Raw genomic sequence first — 17,751 nt, forward strand, 5'->3', positions numbered from 1 at the left:
GTGGTGTCCAAACTTTTTTGCCATGGGGGCCAGAAATGTCATGTTGAAAGTACTCGTCGGGAGCCCATTTCATTTTGATTTTGTTATTATTTTAATTGCAAAAACTTTTTCTTTTTTTTTTATCAAACAAGCAAAATAGTCTGATTTCTGCAGAAAAAGAATCTGTAAATCATTGTAGATCCGAAACATAAATAGGGTATCACAGGATTGCCCTGTAAAAAAAAAAGAAAAAGAAACAGCATACAATGTACTAAATTTGCTAACTTTTTTCTACTAACCAGTTGTTGTGTTTTTTTTTTGTTTGTTTTTTTTTTTTTGCAGCCCAGGCAACGAGTTGGATGGAGTCAGTCTTAAGTTACCAGAAACCAAAGCCTAATTTATTTTTTTACCTCATATAAAGCTGTACAGCGCCGTACTCTATACCCAGAAAAGGCAGAAGAGCCCCATAATTAGGAATACAATACATATTTATCTTCTGGGGCACGCATGCGCCGTACCTCCTGCACGTATGCACGCACCGAAATCTAATTGGCCATAAGCTAATACTGTGGGCAGTCCAGCCTCTGCACACATGAGCTCACTGGAATGTGGTTTTCAAAATGGGGGCCGCCGTCCGTTGATATTTCTGTGGGTTTTTCAAAATGGGAAAGCTAATGCTGTTTAGGGGAGCATGGTATGGAAAGATTTGGGAAAACCCCTGTACTACAAAACTGTATTGTTCGCAGGCGTGTATGTAATTGCAACAGACCAACTGATGGTAGAGAGAAGGCCTTGAGTACGCATGTGCTCCGTTTCTCAGCTCTAAGAAGACTAAATGAATACCACGAGAAATTACATAAAATTACGCTAAAACTTACAAAGTACAGGCACAAAAACTAACCAGTGTATATCAAGGATCAGTTCAGTAATTAATCAGTAAATGACTAATGTTTAAACCACAAAAGTTAATTCTAACAGATCTTTTTTGTGCATTTTCAGCATCAATAGCAGGACATGTCTCTGTTGCTTTATTAAGCCAAGTTTAATAAAGGATTGCACCCTTGCGTGCTTTTAAGTGAATCACTGGATGATTTTGGTCCTATTTTACCATCAAATGAAAAGCAAGACATGGTTGATGAAATACTTTGTGTTGCACAAAGCGATAGTGAAAATTGCACAAACATTTTTTTAAATATGCATCTTCCTCGGCCACCTGACCTGATTCCTGCCATGCTTAAACTGGTTGAGGCCGTTAATGGCCCCTCGTTTTCTTTTATTAGCTTGTGGATAAAATTTTAATTCTTCATTAACAAAATCTAAGATGTAGGCAACTACAGGAGTTCATTTTTGTAATAATCTTAAGGAAAATATATTTGTGTTTATTTATGTTTATATTTAAAACAATAACATAACATTAAAGAGAAATCTTCCAACAGACTAAAGCTCCAGGGATTGGACAATTAAACTGAAACACCTGGTTTTAGACCACAATAATTTATTAGTATGGTGTAGGGCCTCCTTTTGCGGCCAATTCAGCGTCAATTCGTCTTGGGAATGTCATATACAAGTCCTGCACAGTGGTCAGAGGGATTTTAAGCCATTCTTCTTGCAGGATAGTGGCCAGGTCACTACGTGATACTGGTGGAGGAAAACGTTTCCTGACTCGCTCCTCCAAAACACCCAAAGTGGCTCAATAATATTTAGATCTGGTGACTGTGCAGGCCATGGGAGATGTTCAACTTCACTTTCATGTTCATCAAACCAATCTTTCACCAGTCTTGCTGTGTGTATTGGTGCATTGTCATCCTGATACACGCAACCGCCTTCAGGATACAATGTTTGAACCATTGGATGCACATGGTCCTCAAGAATGGTTCGGTAGTCCTTGGCAGTGACACGCCCATCTAGCACAAGTATTGGGCCAAGGGAATGCCATGATATGGCAGCCCAAACCATCACTGATCCACCCCCATGCTTCACTCTGGGCATGCAACAGTCTGGGTGGTACGCTTCTTCGGGGCTTCTCCACACCGTAACTCTCCCGGATGTGGGGAAAACAGTAAAGGTGGACTCATCAGAGAACAATACATGTTTCACATTGTCCACAGCCCAAGATTTGCGCTCCTTGCACCATTGAAACCAACGTTTGGCGTTGGCATGAGTGACCAAAGGTTTGGCTACAGCAGCCAGGCCGTGTATATTGACCCTGTGGAGCTCCTGACAGACAGTTCTGGTGGAAACAGGAGAGTTGAGGTGCACATTTAATTCTGCCGTGATTTGGGCAGCCGTGGTTTTATGTTTTTTGGATACAATCCGTGTTAGCACCCGAACATCCCTTTCAGACAGCTTCCTCTTGCGTCCACAGTTAATCCTGTTGGATGTGGTTCGTCCTTCTTGGTGGTATGTTGACATTACCCTGGATACCGTGGCTCTTGATACATCACAAAGACTTGCTGTCTTGGTCACAGATGCGCCAGCAAGACGTGCACCAACAATTTGTCCTCTTTCGAACTCTGGTATGTCACCCATAATGTTGTGTGCATTTCAATATTTTGAGCAAAACTGTGCTCTTACCCTGCTAATTGAACCTTCACACTCTGCTCTTACTGGTGCAATGTGCAATCAATGAAGACTGGCTACCAGGCTGGTCCAATTTAGCCATGAAACCTCCCACACTAAAATGACTAGTGTTTCAGTTTCATTGTCCAACCCCTGTATTTTTATTGAAAAAGACCAAAAAAAGTAATAAGAACATGTTTGTGCCGATATTTTATTAATTTACATCATTTGAATCAAAGCCCCTTTGAATCTATAGCAAATCAAAGTCATAACATTGGGATACAGTGAACCAAAGACAAGCCAAAAATGTAAAACAAAAGAAACAAATGAAATACAGTGTATACAAATGTACAAGTCTAAAAGCAGTAATAATCAGAACAGTCTATACAATGTTGAAGAAAGTCAACTAAGTCCAGTCCTGCCTTCCCTCCTTCTACTAATCGATCTCCAATCCCTTTTAAAGAAAAACGTAGACATAGAAAAGCTCCACAACTCACATTCTTTTAAAATAACACAAAAAGAATTAAGAGGTGAAATCAAAAAGGCCAAGTGTGTGATGAGAGCCTTTTATGAAGGCATCAGAGGAAAGCCAAATACAACATGGCAGTTAAGAGGCCACTGGTAGAGTCTCCAGAACATGTTGGCAACAGGAAACTCAGAAATCCGAGCAACAGCTAATTTTGATGCCAATAACTGATGCGTGAGGCAGTAAGTCCATAGAGAGGCAATATGGCACAACGAGGAGAAAAGCCCCACCAAGTCCCTGGAGTAGATGGCAGCAAAGAGAAAATCCCAAAATCAGAATCCAGAACTCAGGAGACATCTGTAAGAAAAAAACTATATTATTATAGATCTCTGCATGGTCTGACCCCACCAGGACACTATGTATAAAAAAAAAACACTATCTCAGCAGCGCTTAGAACAATGAGGTACAACTTTCTTAGCAAATACCAACTTAAGATTTCCCTGTTAACTTCTCAAAGTTCCATTTAAGATTTGCACCCAGACATTTGTAAGTGGCCAAAATATCCATTTTGTCTTTCCTTTCAGTACAAAAAGAGCAGAAAATAGCACTGTTTAAAGACATAGTAAGAAACATATTCAAAATAAAATATAACATTTCTGAGTAATACTTCTTAATGTAAAAAAAACCTAAACTTTTGAAATATAAACCAATGAGTGTTTTAATGGAAAACACAAACAAAGCACAAAATAGAAATACATGCTTCAGGTTTATTTGTACAGGTAGCAGCTTCAAATTTTCACCTGCATCTCTCAGGCCAGAGCTGTTCACCAAGAAATTGTTTCGGATCACCGACCAATTGATTGGTGCGTCAAACAATTACGACTTCATCTATAAACCGATAGCTAATACGAAGGCCTCTGCCCCATATGCAGATGCTACATAAACATTTGAGGGAAACGCAAAGCCAGTTGAGAGAGATCTGATATTGATCTTTATCCTAGACACCTTACACGAAAGGCATCGCACAACAATAAGTTGATGTTTTAGCGTTTTGAACCCCCAGGTGGGGATTTTCTTTTCTCCAGATTTTCTCTGCTTATATTGTCAGGTACGTCATATTTTACTGTAACCCCTTCCCCCCTTTTTCTGTTAACACGTCTACACGACAACGTTTTAATTACAATCTGTTCACACAGCAAAAGACGTGAAGGTGGTGTAATTCCCCCGCCACGCCATTAGTAGGCGATAATTGTTTGAAACACAACATGCGCAGACACTTCCTGCTTACAAAACGGGGGGAAATAAGCACTTTTTTAAGCACCGTTGTTAGATTCAAGAGTCAGCAGCACAAGTAGGTTGATATCTGTTGATATCTTGTGGGTTTAAACTCATCTGCAGATGTTTTGTTGCGTGTGTGTGCATTATTTTCTACTGATTGAAGTCATACTGCGCATGAGCCAGTGCTATCCCTTAAGAAAGATTACATTTTTCCCTGACTATACGACAATAGAGACAAGGATGTTTTCAAACCATTACACTCTCGAATCTGATCTCAAATTGTGCAATTTTCTAAGAAAACATGCGCCGTTGTCATGTAAACGAAAAGTAGAAATGGAACTAAACGTTGCCACGTTCATCACAAAAAAGTTGTCATGTAAACCGGCCTAAGATAAGATACTAACAACAGTACCCACTCTGCAGGATGGAGGAGGAGAGGTTTAAAATAATGGAATTATAAAGAAATGCACTTTAAAATGACCAAATTCTTATCAATCTTGTAATGAGAGCTCAATGCTATACTTGACCAAAAAAATGTTTCCCTGACTTAAAGATTATACATTACTTTACTTCTTTACAGTAGAGTCGGTCTGAAGAGAGTAAAAGGGGCTATAAAACTTAGTGAGCTGATGGATACTTACAACTCGCTGGCTGCTCTCCAAACCTCCGCATCAGTTGGTCATGTGTGAACTTGACAAATGCATCATATTGCTCTGTGAAAGACAGAGCAGTTTCACCACTTTGCCTGGTTTGTAAATATATGTTTGTAACAAGAATAATGATTTAAACAAATATTCCACCTGCAAGTTTAGTTGTCAGAATCTCATCATATTCCTCTCGGATTTTGTCCTCTCTCTCCTTCAGTAGTCTCTCGCAGATCATCCCAACCTGTCTGAAGGAAAATAGTGGCTGCTCCTTCCTGGTGGGAGATAGGGCACCTGAAGATGTACCTGTTAGGACAGTGAACGTTGATCATTAAATAAAGTGCCTTTTTCAACTTAAAAAGAATCACATTATTTACCCCTACCATCCTCTGAAACACTGAGCAGGGTTGTGTTTAAAATACTAAAATAAGGCAAGAACCGCTTTACAGTTTACAGGAAAGTTTGGTTTTTGTTCCAATCCAAACTAAGTCTAATTATTAAGCCCCAAGACAGCTTTTTTAAAACCTGGACATAAAAAAAAATCCAGAGTATATTGCCATCAAGTCTGTCTGGTTTTTTTTAAAGCTTTACTGGAGCCAATGGGCCAACAAAACTACATGGAAAGAAAGTGAAATGTTTTCAATTTTCCTTTCTGTGTTACTTTGCCAAAGGGGCGATGATGGGGAATTTCTAATTAGTTCCATAAATTTCAAAATGCCCTATATGGTCAAAGACATCTAACTTTAGATGGGCCAAATGAAAACATCAACACAGGAAAAAAATGACCAACAGGGAACCTTAACATAAATATATAGTTTGAGGATCAAACTTAAAAACAGCTCTTATGATCAGCTACTAACGTGCATCAAACAAGCAATAAGGTTTACACCCAAACTTGCACTCTAAACCTTTTCTGATAGAGAAGCACTGAGATATCAGCTCATAAGTTCAATGGGACGATTTTTAACTTAACAGGACCTGACCTGCGACTGGCTAGCGGTAAAGTAAAAAATCTGATCTTTTTTTTTTTTTTTACGATCAATGAATGCTCCATAGCAAAGACCTACAATATCATCCCAACAGCAAGACTTCAGCTGTCACCGAGAGAAAAAGACTCAAAGGTGACGATTTTAAGGTTCAGTGAGGTGACTGAAAATGAAGTTTGAGAAGGAGGTAATAAAAAGGAAACTATGACGGGTCTGCAGTTTATTTAGGCTGCAAGAGAAAGCAACTTTCAGCAGTTAATATGAAGACTAAATGCAGTATAGTAAAATTGCTCAGCTAATCCTTTTGAGTTTTCAGTCGGCCATGGAAGATGCTGAATATGGAAATGTTTGCAATCTTTTGAAAATCTGAGTCAAGGTAAGGATCTACATTCTCTTGGGAACAAGCAGAGCTCTAGCCGTGATACTTGCTAAATATGTCAAATCCATAATCATGTTGTTTGTGCTTAAAAATAAAAGCTTACCCAATTTTACAGCAACTGCTCTCTCACATCAGCCCCCAACACAAATAACTACTAACATAATAATCTGGGTGTAATTTTACAAAAGAGAATTAGAATAGTATATGCCTGGTAAAGGAGACCCAGCCTGAATGTTCTGCAGATCCAGAGGACAGCAGCCATCTGTCTGCTGGAAGGCGTTGTCCAGGTGTCGACGTTTCTGCAGCCGTTTGTACTCCTGTTTTATGTTGTGTAGAATTTGCTCTAAAGGACAAAGACAGTTTGGTTCATAAATGAAGAGACATCTTTAAACCAAAGAGCTTTATTTGTACAGAGACAATGCGAGTCAGGCTTCAGACCTAATCCTGCCTGGTGATTTTACAGAGTAGTTCAAATAGAAAGTTCTGGGGTAGTTCAGTACTTAAGCAACATCAATTTCATACTGACACTACATGTATTTCTAGGACACTATTTTACGCACATTGGAGATCGGAAGCCATAGATTGTATAAATATACGTTTACAATAACTCAAAATGACCATAAAAAGGTTCATATTTGAGAGGTATACCCCATGTACACATCATAGGAAGCTAACAAGGAGATGACAAACCAGTAAACAAGCAGGGACGCTGTGAACATCCTAAAGTTTAAGGTAAGTAACACTGCAAAGTTGTATATTACTAGTTTTCCTACCTGTGGTGAGTCTGGACGACACCTCTCCGAAAGGCGATGGTTCCATACGCAAATATTTCTGCGGGGAAGATACCGGCGACATGACCGGGGCACATCTCCTTCTTTTGGGGGAAGCCTGGCTCATTAACGGGTCAAAGTCCAGAGTACGTTTCAAAGTAGCCCCACAAGCCATTTGAACCGAAATATATCTAAAACGAGCAAACAGAGAATCCTTTAAAGTGTTGTGTCTTCAGGAAGTAGCTGGCCTGGGCCCCGTTGCTGCTAATGCTAACTATAAAAAGAGCAGCGGCGATACAGGGCTGGGGACGCCACACACTTTGTGTTTATCGCTGTCTTCCACTGATAAATTCCAAAAAGTATAAATAACAGATTACATAACCAAGTAATCTCGATAAAATAACTAGGAAAAAATGAAACACAAAGCTGGATGATACCAGATTTTAAAAATAAGTCATACGCAATAACGACTGCAACGGTCTGTACTAGCTTCCCTTTTATTATTCTTTGTTTGGTTAGTAATGAGCATGCGCAAGAAACTTGTCTGGACCTGGAATTTGTAGTTTTCAACTTACCTTCATTCAGTTCTATGTGTTGTTTGAGGACTACATTTCCCTAATGGCCAAGAATGTGTCCTTTTTTAAAATTTGTTTTGTTTCCTAAAATATCCACAAATCAACAGAAAAGTTTCAGTTTCACTTGAAATTTTTGAAAATTAAAAAAATTAATTTTAGTCTTTGAAAGCTTACATATTTTTTTACAGAAAAAAATCACATCTTAAATAAAAAAACATATTTCTATGCATTTAGTTAAGACATTAAAAGGAAATACAGAAACAAAGAAATAGTACTGTAATAGAACAAAAGAAGAATGCTTTAAAATGTCTACTATAAGTTCACAATGGTTAATTTAAAGTAACATCCTATATCCTAGATAGATAGATAGATAGATAGATAGATAGATAGATAGATAGATAGATAGATAGATAGATAGATAGATAGATAGATAGATAGATAGATAGATAGATAGATAGATAGATAGATAGATAGATAGATAGATAGATAGATAGATAGATAGATAGATAGATAGATAGATAGATAGATAGATAGATACTGTTATTTGGAAATGTTGTATTTAGTAAGTACCTAATTTTAGGTTTCGGTACTTTGGTCTGTATGATTACATAATTTTTACAAATTAAATCAGATTAAACAGTACTTCTGATGTTTTGTAATTTTTAGAATCTAATCTGTCTAATGTCATATAGTGCTGTTTTTGTCCAGGCCACCCTTGTAAATGAGGTTTTAAATCTCATTGTGTCTTTCCTGGTTAAATAAAGTAATAATCATAAGACATTTTCAAGTACTCAGTACTTAAGTAGCCTTTTTATCTAATACTTTTTTGCTCTTACTTGAGTAAAGTTTTGGATGACTACTTTTTACTTTGAGTAAAAATTTATTTTTGTAATGCCACACTTACTTGAGAACAATTTTTGATTACTCTACCCACCTCTGTATGTTGCATAAACATGCTTTGATAAATTGACTAGTATATGAACTAACTACCATACATTTCCAACTAATACCTAGATTTTCACAATAATAAGGTTACCTACAAAGGGGAGCAGCTTTCTAATTGGGATATTCATGTAAATTCTAAAAGCCTAAAAGTTTTTTTTTTATATATTATGTACAGTACATAATCGACGTATAAAATAGCAGAATCATGTTATTAGTGCACTATATTCATATTCAAGAAATGGAATGAAATATGGTTTCACAAATTTCTTAGCAAATAACATTTTTACACGTTCAGGTTAAAAAAAATAATTGACCATAGTCAAAATTTAATGAAACCTTTAGCTTAATAGATTTCTCAAGAGAGCAGGTCTCTAGACTTCATATGCAAAAAAAGTCAAAAATTTCCTAACAGTTAAAACAAAACAGCAATGTGCTTTCCTGCTGCTTTCTTCGCCAAAGCCAATAATTTTGACTATTTTCTGGCTCCTTACAGTGCAATATGATATCTCATGTTGTTTAAAAACTAGCTGCTATGTGGACTCAGTAAAGACTGAAGGTTGATAGCCTAAGTCAAAAGAAATTAGAAGTTGTGAAAAATTGTTGTATATTTGCTGCCATAGTCAAATAGAGAAACCTACATTATTTAGATTTAAATCAATTTAAAATTTCGAGTGACATCTGCTTCAACAGATGTTTAAATTTTTCTGGCTCCATGAGCTCATAGAATAAAGGAAAATGGCAGATGGTGCAATGAAGATGCCTAAAATCTGTTTCTTTTTAGGTGTTTAGAAGTAAAAAATGTAATTGCAAAGATGCAATATCATATCATCCACAAGGGGGCAGTAAAACGTTACTTATGACTTTGGGCGGCACAGAGCTTCGGGCTTTGGCGTTCTTCTGTCCGCATAGAGTGTAAAATGTTCCCCCTCAGTCATCAGTCATTTATCCATCTGTCAATAACCAAATCAAACAACTACAAGCAACATGACACCAGCTGCGACTTTATTCAAAGGTTTTAACACAGCAATACCAGAAACACTTGATCGACTGTGATTTTGAAGTCATAAATTCCTCTTTATGCCACCAGTGTACAGAAGCCACTTAACAAGTTGACATTTTGATCTTTAATATTTAAAACTACAAGAGCCAGCATAAGTATACTGATAAAGAGCTGTCTGGAAAACTTCACAACGAGATACATTTTTACAGAACAATTGTGCTGTGAGATTTCTAGATTAAAACTTCTACATCATCTATCAGAAAAAAAAATAACATCTTTGCTATGTTGTATTTAAGGTCAGTTTTGATCTTCACACAGTTCTCACACACACACACTTCCATTTAAGTCACAAGCTACTGACCTTTGTTTCTTTGTTTTGAGAAGGAAAAATTAACATCAGATTGTTCTATGTTATTTAGAGTTATGCCAAAACCACTTCACCAACCCCATGCATTGGTTTCTTTAGTTTTCTGCAACAGTACCAATAAGAAAAAAATCACTGCAATGATCGAAAGGCTTTGGGGTTGGAAACAGATCACCAAGTCACAAGGTACTACACATACATACAAGGCAGAATCCAATAAAAATTAAACATTTGGCAAAAGCAGCTATAGTCCGTAAACCCTTTTAGTTTCCAACAGTAGTGACCAGCACACTGTTTTTTTTTTTTTTTCCACTTTATTATCTTTCAGGCTTTAAACAAAAAAAGCTTGGCGTTTGAGTGGAGTGGGCTGTATAGCTGAATTGGAACACTTCATTTGCAATTAAACACTGTACAGTTGTTAGGTACATAACTGAATAAAGACATTTTACCCTGCAAGAGCAGGCAGCTAGTAAAGAAATCACTTTACAACTGATAAAACGAAATTTCAAAGATCTATTTCACACTTATTAGTCGGAGTTGATTTTTTATGGTTTAATTACTCTCCCTGACCTGTCATTTCTTAAACAAGATCTCTCCACACATTGGTCATTCACTGAGTGATGTCAGAAATTATACAATTCTGCAACAAAACAATCCGAGTTAACTAAAGTAATTTTTTTTTATTAGTTTCAAAAATGCCTTTATGCAACATGAAGCCTACAGGAGATCAAGGCGGAATGAATTGTTATACGTATGGTTCAAGACACAGATCGAGTTTTACATGACACTGTAAAACATCTCTACCTAGAAATTTCAGTAGCCCCTTATCCCATAAATGAAGATAGAGTTTTTCAAAACCTGAATTCACAGTACAAAAATATAATATGCCTTTGTTGACTGGATATCATGAAGTCTATGCTTATGAAAGTCTTTCCGAGTCCTTTCCAATTTGCAATCCCTTCTATGATCTTGCAATGCCATTTGGCACTTTGGCACACTATGTACTCATACACCAACATAAAATTATGGAGCCACTAAAACGTCTGTGCGAGGATGAGAGTCAACAACTTTCCAGAGAGGACTTTTCTGAATGCTCAACTTTTGCTTTTCATGTGAAATAGGGTTGTTTAGGGAGGATGACATTTACACTTCCCGCCCCCTGATTGGCTAATTAGACAGCTTCTGCAGACGTTTCTGTTGACACAGACATTGTTACTTTGGCTATTTTCACAGTGGTCTTCACGCAACTCTCTGCAGCCCTGTTGGCAGAGATGTTGGCATTTCTGTTTTGGCAGTCCGATTCGAGGCTATTGTCCAGTTGCTGGGCACTGCTCTGGCAGATGTTGCAGGAGCTAAGGAAGGCACGCCGCAGGTCCTTACTCCTCAAGGCGTAGATGATTGGGTTGACAGTAGAGTTGAGCAGACAGAGCATGCTGCAGAACGCAAATACTGTCTTGATGTCATCGTCCATCTTCCAGAAGAGGTCATATACCATGATGGCAAGCAACGGGCCCCAGCAGATTACCAGCACCACTAGAATGAGCACCAGAGTCTTGGCTAAACGGATGTCCATGCGTGCCTGATCAGGGCGGGTGGTCTGCACTTTTGTTCCATCTGCTGAGTAAACAACAAGACTCTTCTGGGAAGCACGGCTCATCATGCGCATGGCGTGGTGGTGTGCTTTCCACAGGATGTATATATAGGCATAGATGATGAAAATAACCAAGACACTGGTCAGGAAGATCCAGAACATCAGGTAGTTTTCATCAATCAGGGGGAATATGTCTGAGCAGACTGAGTTGAGACGTTTACAGTTCCAGCCAAGCAGAGGTAGCACTGCAATGATGATCGAGAGTGTCCACATCATACTAAAGGCTATGACAGCCTTGGTCCGTGTTACAATGCGCCTGTAGGCGAGAGGCCGGTGTATGGAGATGTAGCGGTCAATAGCAGTGAGAAAGAGGCTCCCAACTGATGCTGTGAACGACGCAGTGACTCCACCCAGCTTGAAGAGAAACACATTAGGGCTGTCCTTCCTGTGGAAAACATGGAAGTCCAAAAAGCTGTAGACAAAGATAACGCTGCCCAGGAGGTCAGCTATCGCGAGGCTGCCGATGAAATGGTAGGATGGACGGCAGCGGAGGGTGCGGGACTGCAGAATGACGCAGAGCACCACCAGGTTCTCCAGCACCGTGAAGGTACCCAGAGTCAGAGACATCACAGCCACAGCCAACTGCTGGCTGGGAGTCAGGATCATGAAACACTCCATGTCCATAAAGTTCTCGCCGCATTGTATATTGTTTGTCTCATCTCTAAATGTGCTCCTGTTGCCAAACAAGTCTGTGGCATTGGTGGGGGAGAAGGGGATGCCCTTGAGGATAAGCTCTTCATCTGTAGGTACCTTGTTTGGGAAGGAGTTACTGCGGAAAGCAGATAGGGGCTTCTGCATGGACAAGCTGCCCTTTAAGTTCAAATCACTGGTGGGGTCATTGTAGTTGGCATCATTGGAGCCCAGATACTGCAACCCAGATGTAATAGTCCGGAAGGTGGTGTCCGCCACCCCATCAAGCACAGATTTCATGGCTGTGTCTGAAGATAATACTGCAGTCTGAGATGACAGGACAACCTACAGATTGATGACAGAAAAATGTTTTTAGAAAACCTCAATAGCCCTGAAAAAAACATTGTTCTCATATTTTTCTTTGGTGTGCATGCAGAAGTGCAATCTTTGCCTCTGATGCGGAAAGATTCCATTAACAAGGAATAACCTTCATCTTATAAGCCTTTTGATGCACGTTTGGCATAGAAAGTCAAACAACTTATCAATAATTAAAATCTAATTTCCAGCTAATTTGATTGAGATTTTAATCATGCATAAACCAGATAATATATTGTGTCGGTGGAGCGCTCATAAACACAACAATAAAACGTCTTTTGGAGCCAAAACAACCTAAGGAAACATATCCTTTTATATACGTGTTTCTCAAACTAGTAAGTATCATCTAGTGAAGTGCCTAAATGAATTAGAACAACAGGATGATTGCCATAGTTCAATGTAATTTCAACATTTTTTTGAAGACTCTCATCGAGACATACTTTAATTCTGGTGCGGTAATACCTGTTTCTATAAAAATGTACATTTAATATATCAATGCTAATACAACAAGAAATGAGTTTAAACCGCCACTGTTAGTCTGATTTACAGACTTAAATGAATCAAAACGCAGGTTCTTTACCTTACATAATTCTTTCAAGTGTGCAGAATCGACCTCTATCGCCGTGCGTAAATCCGAGCCAGAAACGACCAAAAATATTAGATTAAAGGAAAAACAGCCAACGCGCATACATTAGGTAAAAACAGAGAATTATTTAGTTTTTTCCTATTTGTTTTCAATTAGTTGTGAAGCAAAAGTTTTTTGTGGAAGTCGAAGTTGTCGCTCTTGGGGTGCGCTCCTTTTCTGTGGAAACAGGTTGGAGCTATTGGTCCTGCTGCTGCCTCCAGCGTCTCTCCAACCTTTTTCTTTGTGTCTTCACTCTTATGAGGCGTAGCTTCTCCGAGCCCTGTCACGTGTTTTCATATATAGAGCTTTGTCTGCCCAGCCCATGAAGCTGTCAATCGCTTCATGGCGCAAAGGAGGAAGCCATACGACAACGAACACGTATAGAAAGGAATTTATTTAAATTCTCAACACTACAGCTCGGGAAAAACACATCAGGAATTGCGCACAGGAAGAACATCATAATGTATTTTTAAGGTGAAGTCTTTGTATAAAATCACACAAAGGTAGTAACGTTTAGTGGTAATTTATATGGCGAAGAAAGAAGAATAGATATCCAGGTTGTGTTATTCCTCCAGAAGCTTCAAGGCACACCTAGACTTCCTTTCATGCTCCACGCAGATGTTTCACTTTCCATCTGAAATATTTCAGCAGTACTGATTAGGGGTGGAGACTGTCAGACTGACAGGTTGTGGTGGATCATGATCAAAAAAATGAGATGCTGCATACAAGCGGCGGACATATAGCTGATGTAGGGTGGCAGAAATTAGGCTTGGAGATAGGGCAAGGCACTCCGTTACCTTGGGGGTACTTGGAGTAGAGCTGCTGCGTTTGCTGAGGCCAAGCACGTTCATATTAGGACTAAGAGAAAATATATTAAAAAAAGACATTTTAATTGGACATTGGTCGCGTCAGGATGGAAATCTGGATAAACCCTCAAATATGGTTGTAGATGCAGTACATTGCATAAACGTTGACAAGTTTTAACAAATCATGAAGAGCCACCACCTCAGATCAAGGGTCAGCTTTCGTTCTACACACCTATGTCTCAATCGTACTAAACAGGTGTGAAGCTGGAAAGACTGATTGAGCAAGGAGCGAAGGAAACCATCTACATTCAACCAAAATAAACAAATAAAGTAGAGCTGGGATTAACCTATCTAACACTTTAACCACTGTCTTGACTCTTTACATCAGGAGGTGTCTCAAGCTGCCACACTGAAACCAAAGCACCTCACAGTCCATCAGTTTATAAGTGACAGGAATCCAGAAGGCTCTTAGGAGGGACAGAAAAGTCATTGACTCATGAAATCTCTTTTCACAACTAAAGGTGAAGAAGAATGTCTAAGACCTTCAATACAGAAAAAAAGAGCAGTTTATTCAAAAACAACAATTTAATAAAAACAGCATGTGTCTGCACAAAAATAATAATAATAATAAAAAAAAAAAGCAGCTAATCTTAGGAGGCCAGTAATTTCTACTCTCTGAAGAGCTGTGATGATTCATAGATTCTTTGTCAACTTTTCACACCAGTATCCCTTCTCTGGAGAAACTGGACACACAGCCACTTATCAGCATACTCAATTACAATGCAGACCAACAATTTGGAGTCAGATCCTGTTATGCATAAGAACAAGAAAGACTGGGCCCTAAGAAAAACAGATCAAAGTTGGTGAGTATCAATGATGTAATTTCCATGTATTCAGTTGTGTTGTTTTCAAACTTCGCCAAGTTCACAGGATGTTGACAAAGAACACAGGAGCTAAGTAACTTTTTTAGAGGAGATAAAACACAGCAGGTGAATTAACTTGACATTTTACAGCCAGAGAGTGTTGACAGAATACAAAAGTGACTCTTTGGAAATTGAATTAGGTCATGATTCAGTCAGCATTACAGGTGCAATTAACCGAAAACCTCAGCCATGGTTGCCAACCATGGCTGAAATGGACAAAAAGTCCTATCTCAGATGAAAACAAACCTTTATTATTTCATTTCTAATACATATATACTTTAAAAGGATACGATTTTAATCAGATCATTTGCTTGTTTTTATAAACGAGCATGTTTTCTACTGTCACAACTTACTCTGGACACAGATAAAGCTGCTTTCAACAATTCAAACCTATGAATTCATCAGAATGAGTCTGACACCTCCAACAGAAGTGGCCAATAAATGGCCTTGTTCAAGGAAACATTAATGCAGTGAGAAGAAAGAAACTCAAGGTTTCTCCCCTAGTATGAAAGCTTGATGTATTGACCATAAATAGCCCTGGAGAACATCACCCTCAGATGCCATTTTTATTCTGAAGAGTCTCAGTTTGGGATACTGCAGTGCCTCACAGCAGTATCGTTCACTGCTTGTACCATATGTTGACTTCTGCGTTATGTTTACCACATTTCTGGGAGTGTCTGCAGATGGGCCATTAAGTGGTTTCATGCAATTAACTTTATTGGCATTGAAGTTGAGCCTTTAAAACCGACTAACAGTTGATGCAATGTTTATAAGAGCAAGTAAAGAAATCTAGATCGCCATCATGTCTATTTCGTTTATGAATTAGTGTCCCTATAAAATTTTGTCCTACTGGATATTGCAGAACCAGCAAAACTTTACTCTTTAGGTTTCTGAGACGTATACGACACAATGTCTAGCTCTATATTAGCAGAGAAAGGCATTGGTTGTATACTGTTTGGATGCATGACTAGCTGTACATTATGCTAAATATTAATATCAGGAAGTTTTTAAATCTGTTTGTGTGACAGCCTTTAGGTCAATGCAAGATTAGTACATTTGCATTCAGTCAAAAAAACTGCTCCCATCTATGGCGCCAAGCAAATGCTTTTATGAATGCATAGAAATACAGTGTGTATGAAAAATAACGTACAGTACTTTGCAAAAACATTAATACACTTTGAACCTTTCTACATTTTCCCACATCATAATCCAACAATGTCATTTTTTTGAATTGGGATTTTCTTTGAGCGATTGTCAAGTGGAAGAAAAATAATGAAAAAAATGAAACATCTGAAAAGTGTGGTGATTTACAGCTGCAAGTTTTTTAAGGTATGTCTCTACCAGCTTTGAGAGTAAACTTTTAGCTCATTCTTCTTTGCAAAATAGCTTAAGCTCAGCCAGTTTGGTTGGAAAGTGTTTGTGACACTCCCAAATCAAATTGTTTAGGGGTATCACAGTAAAGGTAGAAATATACAAATATACACCATATTTCTCAGATTTCTATTTGTAAAAAATGTTGAAAACCATGTATAATTATTCTCTAACTTCACAGCTACAGTCCACCTGGTTTTGGTCTATTATATAAAATTCCAACAAAATACACTGCAGTTTGTGCTTTGTAATGCAACAAGGAGTGTAAATACATTTGCAAGGCACTTTACATCCACTCTGGAACAAAGACAAATGTGTTAACTTACCTAACCACAAAAAAAACAGAACATTCTCGCAAAAATGCCCAAAGTTTGGTTTAAATCAGCTTGTTATTGTGACAGCAGTAGCAGACTTCGTAACGTTCAGCACATAGGGCAGTTAGACTATTAGGCAGCAGGTTGGTTTGCCAAACTCACTGGTGTACTGTGACAGTTTTCTCTGACTTGCTTGGCATGCTAACCCGTGAGTTAGCAGTGAGTGATGGCTGAAGCAAAGCTTGGAGCCATCTGCGTTTCAGTTGTGGTTCATAACATTTTGTCCTTCACAGTGACTCACGTTGAATCCCTGGATGAGTAAAAAAAAAAATGCTCTGAGGAGAGTAAACCACACAGAGTGGAGGGATGTCTTGTGTGATTTCCAGAACAGCTGTAATTTGACTATCTGATTGCCGCTGAGTGTGAAATGTCAGACACCCCAGATTCAGGACATCATGCCCTTTTAGCATGTTAATATGCATGGATGGAAAAAAAGATCTGTATTTCAACAAACTAAACTTAAGTAAGGAAACAATATTCAAACATATTTATAGATAATACTCTATAGTATTTACATACAACATTTCTACAAAATATGAACTCTGAAATCCATTTTATTACTGAGTAACAAGAATTTAATAAAGCTGTAGCTTTTATATCTATTCAACACTAAAACAATCTTACAGCTGACCAATGATGGTTTGGCCAACTGAATACCCCTGGCTTACAGCAATGTCTATCGGCAAAAATCCCTGTTTTTGAATGAAGCAAAACTAAAATTTAAGTTAAAAAATGTTTTATGCACTTTGTTAAGGAGAGCCTAAACCGGCTCAGTTATAGTTGAGGTGCAAACACACCCTCCATTTCTGCTACCTGTGCGACCCCTTCTCTTTTCCAATGGTTATAATCAGTCTGACAGAGACGGGTACCCTCAATCCTTGTGGTTTTTTGAATAACAATGACCACCAGTGGGTTCTAGATAGACAAACCTTATCAGTTTATTATTTTACTTAGTACCCCTACACATAGCCCATTCTAACACTCAGTAGTTTATTCTTACCTCCCCAACAACCCTACACCATTCCAGACCCTTTGTGAAGTGCCTTGAGAC

The 17,751-nt window shown here is 38.3% G+C and overlaps 2 protein-coding genes across 3 annotated transcripts; both read right to left on the minus strand.

Annotated features, from left to right (window-relative positions):
* Window positions 1-2,733: 2,733 nt before the first annotated feature.
* On the minus strand, window positions 2,734-7,586 carry akirin2 (akirin 2). The gene is made up of 5 exons (XM_047387017.1): window positions 7,065-7,586; window positions 6,500-6,634; window positions 5,083-5,232; window positions 4,924-4,995; window positions 2,734-3,361 (listed from the first exon to the last, which is right to left on the minus strand). Exons 1-5 carry the CDS (start codon window positions 7,234-7,236, stop codon window positions 3,351-3,353), a joined length of 540 nt encoding a protein of 179 aa, XP_047242973.1. The 5' UTR covers window positions 7,237-7,586; the 3' UTR covers window positions 2,734-3,350.
* A 1,976-nt stretch (window positions 7,587-9,562) lies between these two features.
* cnr1 (cannabinoid receptor 1) lies at window positions 9,563-13,610 on the minus strand. Of its 2 annotated transcripts, none has more exons than XM_047387080.1 (2): window positions 13,187-13,610; window positions 9,563-12,571 (listed from the first exon to the last, which is right to left on the minus strand). In XM_047387080.1, the coding sequence occupies exon 2, from the start codon at window positions 12,524-12,526 to the stop codon at window positions 11,117-11,119; it is 1,410 nt and encodes a 469-aa protein (XP_047243036.1). In that variant the 5' UTR covers window positions 12,527-12,571; window positions 13,187-13,610; the 3' UTR covers window positions 9,563-11,116. The 2 variants fall into 2 exon arrangements, with proteins under 2 accessions (XP_047243036.1, XP_047243035.1); XM_047387079.1 differs by having other exon boundaries at window positions 13,182-13,608.
* Between the last annotated feature and the right edge of the window lie 4,141 nt (window positions 13,611-17,751).

This window comes from Girardinichthys multiradiatus, chromosome 15, assembly GCF_021462225.1.
Source record: "Girardinichthys multiradiatus isolate DD_20200921_A chromosome 15, DD_fGirMul_XY1, whole genome shotgun sequence".
Classification (NCBI taxonomy): Eukaryota; Metazoa; Chordata; class Actinopteri; order Cyprinodontiformes; family Goodeidae; genus Girardinichthys; species Girardinichthys multiradiatus.

Coding starts and splice junctions, on each gene's coding strand:
- akirin2 (XM_047387017.1), bottom strand. CDS start 7,236: ATGGCTTGTGGGGCTACTTTGAAACGTACTCTGGACTTTGACCCGTTA. Junction 6,635..7,064: donor GTCGTCCAGACTCACCACAG/GTAGGAAAACTA, acceptor TTTGTCCTTTAG/AGCAAATTCTACACAACATA. Junction 4,996..5,082: donor TCTGACAACTAAACTTGCAG/GTGGAATATTTG, acceptor TGTCTTTCACAG/AGCAATATGATGCATTTGTC.
- cnr1 (XM_047387079.1), bottom strand. CDS start 13,289: ATGCGCGTTGGCTGTTTTTCCTTTAATCTAATATTTTTGGTCGTTTCT. Junction 12,572..13,181: donor ACTTGAAAGAATTATGTAAG/GTAAAGAACCTG, acceptor ATCAATCTGTAG/GTTGTCCTGTCATCTCAGAC.